This window comes from Epinephelus lanceolatus, chromosome 10, assembly GCF_041903045.1.
Source record: "Epinephelus lanceolatus isolate andai-2023 chromosome 10, ASM4190304v1, whole genome shotgun sequence".
In the NCBI taxonomy this organism is placed as follows: Eukaryota; Metazoa; Chordata; class Actinopteri; order Perciformes; family Serranidae; genus Epinephelus; species Epinephelus lanceolatus.
Window position 1 is genome coordinate 11914962 of NC_135743.1, and position 8641 is coordinate 11923602.

An 8641-nucleotide genomic window follows, 5' to 3' on the forward strand; every position below is an offset into this window, starting at 1 on the left:
GTTGCAGTTTGAGTTGGATTGTGGCTTGGCAGTAATAATACGGTGTCAGTATTAGTGGCTAAATTAAACTTTAGACTGAGAAGTTTTATTTTTATGAGTGTCTTGCTCATTTGTATGAGGTGGGATATTTGTTATATAAAAATTACATTACTCAAAACTCCAAGATAAGGGACTGTTTGTTATCTGTGAAGAGGAAGGGGTGGTGCAAAAAGGAGGAGGCATGTGAAACAATTTTTGAGCACTGGGGAGGGACTTATGTTTTTTATATTGGCTTAGAAATGGCTGCATTTAGTATTTATTTTACTGCCGATTTCTAAAGAAAACGTATCCACTTTAAAATTATACCATTTATCATAATCTGAAACTGAAAAAAATGAAATTATTGTTGGATTTTCAAATTTCCGACAATCCTTGGACACATAATGTGCAACAAAGGCTTACCTCATAAAAAACATAACCAAATCTGAGTTTAAAATAGTGACATCTCATCAAAATCACTTTATTCTATGTCTCATTTAAAATTTGGCCAAAAATAAACCGTTTGCACTAACTATGCAATAACTATGATGCGGGTGTCACGCCAGACTGTCATGGTGAAGAGGGAGCTGAGCCAGAAGGCAAAGCTTTCCATTTACTGGTCCATCTACGTCCCAACCCTCACCTATAGTCATGAGCTCTGGGTAGTGACCAAAAGAATGAGATTGTGGATACAAGCGGCCGAAATGAGTTTCTTCCGTGGCGTGGCTGGGCCCAGCTTTAAAAATAGGGTAAGGAGCTTAGACATCTGGAGGGAGCTCGGAGTACGGCTGCTGCTGCTTCGCATCAAAAGGGGTCAGTTGAGGTGGTTCAGGCATCTAATCAGGATGCCTCCTGGGCACCTCCAGTTAAAGGTGTTTCGGGCACGTCCCGCTGATAGGAGGCCCCGGGCAGACCCAGAACATGCCAGAGGGATTACATATCTCATCTGGTCTGGGAATGCCTTGGGGTCCCCCAGGAGGAGCTGGGAAGTGTTGCTGGGGAGAGGGACATCTGAGGGGCTTTGCTTGGCCTGCTGCCCCCGCGACCCGGCCCTGGATAAGCGGATGAAAGTGGATGGATGGATTCATGGATTCATGGATTTTGTCTTCAACTTTTAACTTTTAAACATCAATGGATACGTTTTAAAAATCAAATTACTTATTCATGGTGGAAGGAGGGTCATGGATTTTACCACAGTCACTTAGGGAGGCACAAGGGGAAAAAAAGACCTCAGCCACCCCCCTCCTCTGATAAATAAAGAACAGTCCCTAAATACTTCCATGAAATACAAGCTGCATTTGCAAAAGTAAACTCACAAAAAGCAGAAACATTTTGCACAAAATATCTTGTATGTTTTCTTCTTCTCTCACCAGCCCACAAGAGCAGATCCTCCAGAAGAAGTAAGGCAGCTGAACCACATGAGGCTCATGATGCTTCAAGCCTCCACAGTCATGTGACAAGTGAAATTGTGCCCGCTGCTCTCCAGACCACCAGGCTGAAGGAACTTCTCTCTCCAGCCTGCTGCAGCCAGCCACCCAGTCTCAAACCCAGACCGCCCTCAATCCCCAAAGTCAGGGAACGACCTGCCTCAAGCACATGCATTACTGCAAACATCGCAGCGACAGACCAAACTGACACTATTACCAGAGAATGCATCCTTCAAAAAAAGAGAGACCCTCACATGACAGTACAGACAGCCCCCGGCAAGACTGATGCCCACTGTGCTCCACAAAAGCACAGAAACCACAAGGAGCAGACTTCAGAAAAGGCCGTCACCAAAGACCAAACTCCCTCATTAAGGAGCAGTTCATCTTTAGACCACAAAAGCCCCTCGAGAAAGACTCTGTCTGCCACACACGCACCCATCTCGACACGCACACACGGGGAGCACAACAAAGAGCAGCGCAGGCGGAGGAACGATGCTGCATGCATCATCCAGCGAGCCTGGCGAAGGTGAGTTTACGCTTGTACCTGAAGAGGTGTTCAGTAGCTGAAGCCTTTCAGGCTGTGGGAGAGTGGCAGTGCCATGTGGCGCCCACATGTGCCTTCTCCCACATACATGCCAACTCCGTTCCCAGCCCTCCTGTAACCCTCCCCCCCATGTTTGGTCTGGATGCCATCAACACTTGAGCAACGGGGGGGAGAGCGTGGGAGATGGGTGAGACGAGGAGGCAGGGGACAGACGGGCTATAATCTAGAGCTTTCATACTGGTTTAACAAGAGGCTAAAAGTTCAGCCGTGCTGCTCTAATAGCTACCAGCAGCCTTTCTTTGCTTTTCCCTCCTCTTACACACTCTGCGTTTCTCTTAGAGGCTGCCAGTCCGCTGCAGGAGGCCCTCTGTTTCCATTCAGCTTCACAATTATATTCTGTATGTGCTGCCTATTAACTGCCTTGAATAAACTCTGTTTACTTTGTTTATGCTTGGTGAGTATTAGTGTGAGGACTTGCCAGCTTTTAGATCTTTGAACATGGTCTGAATTTTTTTATTGAGCGCCGTGCATGTGTATGTCCTCGCATGGATGTGTGTCTGCAGGTTCCACGCACACAGACAGAGAGAGGTACGAGCCCGCGAGGAGGCGGCGTCAAGTGATACAAACCACGCCCACATCAGGAAGAAGATGGAAATCCGACCTCAACCCACCAAACTGTCAGCGAGTAAGAGCTCCGTGTTGCAAAGCATCTACGGTGAGATCACTGCTCACACTCAGCACCGAAAAAGGATGTCACAGATTCAGCATGGGTCACACATACAGTATATAACGTGATGTATATTGTTGAAGGGAGCAATTACAGACCCTAAACAGTCCCTGAGAGCGATGCTGTGGTTTGTATGTCTGGTAGTTTAATGGCGTATTAATCAGGTCGATGGCACGCTGTTTGGAAATGGAAGAAGTCATTATTCTAACACAGTGTGTCACTGTTTCCATCAGCTGCAGATTCACAGGTCAGAATTGAACAAACGTAAACTGTGACATCAGAGCTGGCTGAAGCTGAAACCAACACGGGAAGCACATTCTTGAATTAGTCAGTCACGTGGGCTTTGATTTAATTTAAGTCAGTGAAAGTAAGAGTGAATGTGCACAGGGACTACAAGTTATAAGATACGTTTGGTGATATTTGTATTAGGGGCAACTCTCATGAAAAAAAACAACAGAATTCATTCATCTACTTAGTGCTGCCTGTGTATCTAAATCTTTAAATATCTGACTCCACTTTACAGCAGAGCGTTGCTGCTAGAAACACATTAATGAGCCACACTGGGTGACATATTCCTTCGATATGATGAAGGATCTAAAGGTATAATGATATCTTGATCTGAATTGATATATTGATTCATTCATTTTCTGTCACCACATATCCTGTTGGGTGTCACTGTGAGTCTGGAGCCTATCCCAGGGTGAGACGCGGGGTGCACACTGGACAGGTAACACTGATGCGATTCTAATCCGGAGATGTTTCAGCTTAATCTGAAATCCTCACCGCTTAACCCTACTATATCTCCCTAAATCTTACACACTGAACTTTCAATCGGTGATAGGCAGTTTCCTTCATACACTGGACATGTTTTTGTTATTTTAGGTGTTTGTTTGTGACCAGTAAAGGTTAAATGAATGAATTTCAAGGCCCTAGTGAGGATCGAACTCACGACTCCTGGTTTACAAGACCAGTGCTCTAACCACTGAGCTATAGAGCCTTTGTTATATACCTCACATCAAGTATGATTATTGAGACTACACCTTGAACAATCATGGGTGTGGGCCCTGACGAGATCAACCAGTTACAGGAGTGTCCTGAGCTTTGTTACACAGCACCAGCTGATTGAAGGTGGACACTGTTCACATGATGTGACTGCAGATCTAAATATAGATATCTTCAAAACATTTTCCTTTACCATCTTAAAGGAAACCACGGCAAGACAAGGGCGTTCATTTCAGGGCTCTCAGTCTCAGCTGCTCCTGGACATGCCTTTTTGAATGACACTCTATAAAGTAAACATTGACACCCTCAGAGGGAACATGACGCTGAATGTGTTAAACTGTGGGACCTTGAACTAATGACTAAGGAGAAATCTGGACCAGTTGGGAACCACTGCTCTAGACAGTAGTGCAACAGCAGCAGTTTTTAAACCCACATGTGTGAAACCTTAGCTCCTACGTCGCATGGAAACCTCAACATTGTTAACAGAGGAATCTGGGAATCAGGATGGTTGTCATGCCGGTGTAGAACATGCTGTAAGTGACCAACTCTGCGAACAGGAACCCGTGTAAATGTCTGAGTGATGCTTCAGTCCACATACCAGGACAGTATCAGTCTGGTGTCCTGTGTGGAACCTCTGCTCGGGTTTCGCCCCACAGACAGCGCTGACCTTCATCACACATCACCAGGTGATGATGGGAGAATGGGCAGAAACCTTGCAGCGCCAAAACATACAAGCACACACGCCATCGCCGCTCACAGACAGACAGATAGACCCCCCACCCCCCTCTGACGTGGTTCTCCCCTCCCCTTTCTCACCTCACCTCCATCTCTCTCCCTCTCTCTCCCCTTCCCGCTCTCTGACAGTCCTGGCACTGTGAAAAGTTCAGAGCTGTCAGGGGGAATGTCAGACGACTGCGTAGAGCTATCAGCTGAACACACACAAACCCTGACACAGTGCCACACACATTCATGAGACTCATTCTCGCACTCCTTTTTTTTTTTTTTTTTAACTGAAAGTAGACAGGCATTTCACTCTGGACTGGGTCACACTGCTCCGCTAATGATCATAACAGGCAACTTAAAAATGGTTTAGTTTTACCTCAAAATGTATCTGTAGCGACAGGCATGGAGAGTGAAATGTGTTTTTACATCCCAGACGCAAAACTACACGTATTTATGTGGCACACAATTAGCACCTTCCACTAGCCAAATGCTATTAAAATAGTGGCTGGTTGATTCATTCACAAGCCCCCCAAAACTCAATCGTCAATTGAGTGGCTGTTAAATTTGAACATTCACTAGCCATTTGGCAGCTGGACAAAAAAAGTTTAAGGTAAACATTCATGTATTCTAACTTGAACCCTATTTCCCCGTGTTTTTGTGTCTGAGTGACAAATGGGAACAATTTTTGAATCTGGTTCAGTAAGATATCCCTTTAGCTGTAGCGGCAAAACTCCTAAGGGTAGGTCGCCCCGCTAATTTATGTCCCTTGGGGGCAGTGGTAGCTCGGTCCATAGGGACCTGGACCGGAGGGTCACCGGCTCAAGTCCTCGTCTGGAGGAAATAGGGAGTGTGATCTGACAGCTGGAGAGGCGCCAGCTCACCTCCTGGGCACTACCAATGTGCCCTTGAGCAAGGCACCGGATCCCCAATTGCCCAGGGTGCATGTCCACAGGCAGCCCCCTCACTCATTTAATCCATGTATAGGTCCTGTTTGTACGTGTGTGTATTTCAGTTCGTGTGTGTATGACAACAGAGTGAATTGAATTTCCCCTCAGGGATTAATAAAGTATATCATCTTCTTCTTCTTCTTAAAAGTGCTTTCTTTTTGCTGCAATCATGCTCCACTTGTCATTATGAGTGTCTGACAACATTATGGAAAGAACCCTACAGAGAAATGAAAGGGTTTTCTTTACCCCTATACTGATCTGGGGTCTCATTTACAAAACAGTGCGTAGGATCCATATTAAAAATGTACATATAGAGGCATTGCTGGCTTAGTGGATAGAGCAGGCGCCCCATGTACAAGGCTGTTGCCACAGCAGTCCAGGTTTGACTCCAGCCTGTGGCCCTCTGCTGCATGTCACTCCCTCCCTCTCTCCCCCCTTCACACTTGTCTGTCCTATCAATTAGAGGCTAAAATACCCCAAAAAAATCTTTAAAAAAAATATACGTACAGACAAAAGCCAGAAATGGCATGTGCCAAAAAATATCAGTCAATTTCTACAATCAGGCTTCCACCTCACCATCTGCATTGCCGATTTCCCATCTCCAAAATGTCTTTAAGCATGGTTCAAAGTTTCTCCCAGTTTTATAGATCACAACTTTTGCGTGGGAAGTGGCATACGCCTCTTTCAGGCCTTGTTTTGTGTGTACGCAGTGTTTATAAATGAGACCCCAGGTGTGTTTATCATTGTGAGTAACCAAGTCTCGCTTAACGGAGAAGTCTCATTCTGATGTTTTTTCCCTTTTTTTATGTTGTCAAAATTAGCAAAATATTCAGCCATGACATTGAAAATCTTTTAGGTAACGATAAGATACACTGTCTGCGCAGTTACACAACACACTCTTCCTGACACTGCTCTCTCCAGCTCTAACTGACTTTTCCAACATTGTGTGTTTTTTTTTTTTTTTTTTTTTTCTTGGCTTTTATTAGACAGGACAGATTTTAGTGTGGGGGGTTGAACGACATGCAGTGGGGGCCCATGGCTGCTGTGGCAAGGATGATGCCCCCATATGTGGGATGCCCGCTCCAACCACCGAGCCACCAGGCGCTCCTTCCAATGTTGTTTTTACTGCAACAAGTCACCTTTTGTAAGATTTCCGAGCGAGACTTCTCCTTGAGCGAGATGTGGTCACAAAAACAAACAGACCAGATCAAGTGAAAGATACGGAAAAACACTTAATTCCTCTGTAGTGTTCTTTCCATAATGTTGTCAGATACTAACAATAATACTAACTAATAATAACAACCTGAGCCTGTCAGTGGCAAAAACAAGCACTTTCAATAGACATAAATTGACGGTTCACAATTGCCTGCAGCCTGTCTCTCTCAATACTGAACCGCTTTCAAAGATTGTTGTTCTCTTTAGCCACTTCGACACAGAAAAGGGTAAATAGGGTTAAGGTTGAATAAATGCACAAGTTTCCCTTTAAATTTGGCACCCTGTGTGTCCAATAATTGCCGTGTGCAAGCTTGAATAATTTGCTGATGAAAAAAAGACCCCGTGCAAACACAGCACGTTAAAAAACACAATAAAGTTTAATTAGTTATTTCCACTGTGCTCCTCGAACATGAGACAATTACACACTAACTTCCTCCTGTGGAATTTCTGTGTCTGTAGTTAGTTGGTGATAAGTAGCTCCTGCAATACACAGGGTAGTTTTTTTTTATTTAAGCATTTGTTTGTTATTGTGAACTATTTTTTTAATAATATTAAGTCACAACCCCTGGTTTTTCTTAAAGATATTTTTCTGGGCATTTTAGCCTTTAATTGACAGGACAGGTGAGTGTGAAGGGGGGAGAGAGAGAGGGGGAGTGACATGCAGCAAGGAGCCACAGGCTGGAGTCAAACCCGGGCTGCTGCGGCAACAGCTTTGTACATGGGACACCTGCTCTATCCACTAAGCCACCGATGCCCCAACCCCTGGTTTTTCAGTCAGTGATAGGCAGTTTCCTTAATACATGGGACTTGTTTTTGTTATTTTAGGTGTTTGTTTGTGACCATTAAAGGTTGAATAAATGAATTTCAAGGCCCTAGTGAGGATCGAACTCACGACCCCTGGTTTACAAGACCAGTGCTCTAACCACTGAGCTATAGAGCCTTTGTTATGTATGAGAAAATCATCTGTGATTCTTAATGCTACACCGTGAACAATCATGGGTGTGGAGCCTCACTAGATCAACCAGTTACAGGAGTGTCCTGAGCTTTGTTACACAGCTGATTGAAAGCTGAAACTGTTCATATAATCTGACTGTAAATCTCAATAAGGATATCATCTAATATTTGTCTTTACTGTCCTTTAGGAAACTCTATGGCCAGACGAGGGCGTTCACTCCGGGGCTCTCAGTCTCAGCTGCTCCTGGACATGCCCTTACGCACCCAGAGCCAGTGTAAGTGAATGCACAGACACACACAAACACACAGACACACACACAGTTCTGATAAAGTAAAAGCCTCTACAAGGTCATTTTATGTGCTTATTCTACAGTGAGTGGTATAGACTGCGTGCACCTGACTGATGCCGTGAATCAAGCCCGGCAGTACTCTTACCACCTGAGACCACATAGTGCTGGACAGGGGACCAGAGGCCGGGGAAAACATTGAAGCCACACACACGCACACGCGCACACTTTCATATGTTCTTTGATGTTTTCTCAGCTGGCTGGCGGCCTCTCCTCTATAGAATTACTTTACACATTGTTAGCTCAATGTGGCGAGCGTTCTAAAATTAAGCCATATGACATCAGAGCCATGACCTCACAGGGTGGGGTTAAGTCTACAGAAAATGGTGTGTGTAAAAGATAACCTTTAATCCATTGTGGAAGGAACACATACACACGCCATCTCCCTCGTTCTCCGTCGCTCTCGCACACACACTGAGATAACCTTTCCTACTGTTGTGGAGAATGAGGCAGTCTATCAACAGCCGGTCATACAGATAGCCCACCTGCAGCCACGGACACACACACACACACACACACACACACACACGCACACACAGTTACTTTCTACACAACAGTCTGGTTTCTAAGTGCTTTACCTCTCAAGAGAAAGATGTATTTCTCTACTCTGCAGTTTTTTACTTTACTATACATTTGCAAAAAATAATCCATCATGTATAATTTTAGATGTACCTCAATTTCTTGTTGTTTTTATTGTATTATATGAAATAAAATAAAAATTGACACAAAACGCAGCG

General features: G+C 44.6%; 1 protein-coding gene and 2 non-coding genes across 5 annotated transcripts in view; 1 reads left to right on the forward strand and 2 right to left on the reverse strand.

Moving 5' to 3' along the window:
* invs (inversin) overlaps nt 1-8634 on the forward strand; it is a 31994-nt gene extending 23360 nt beyond the window's left edge. For 2 of the 3 annotated variants that reach the window (XM_033640501.2, XM_033640502.2), the window contains exons 16-19: nt 1392-1971; nt 2553-2704; nt 7746-7832; nt 7931-8634. In XM_033640501.2, coding sequence (XP_033496392.2) covers nt 1392-1971; nt 2553-2704; nt 7746-7832; nt 7931-8046 — 935 coding nt within the window. In that variant the 3' untranslated portion in view covers nt 8047-8634. Of the gene's footprint in view, nt 1-1391; nt 1972-2552; nt 3444-7745; nt 7833-7930 lie in introns of all 3 variants that reach the window. The other variant, XR_013492182.1, reaches the window with a different exon arrangement.
* Nucleotides 3641-3713, reverse strand: trnat-ugu (transfer RNA threonine (anticodon UGU)). The gene has a single exon. It is a non-coding gene; the product is annotated as a tRNA-Thr (tRNA).
* Nucleotides 7471-7543, reverse strand: trnat-ugu (transfer RNA threonine (anticodon UGU)). The gene has a single exon. It is a non-coding gene; the product is annotated as a tRNA-Thr (tRNA).
* Nucleotides 8635-8641: the final 7 nt, after the last annotated feature.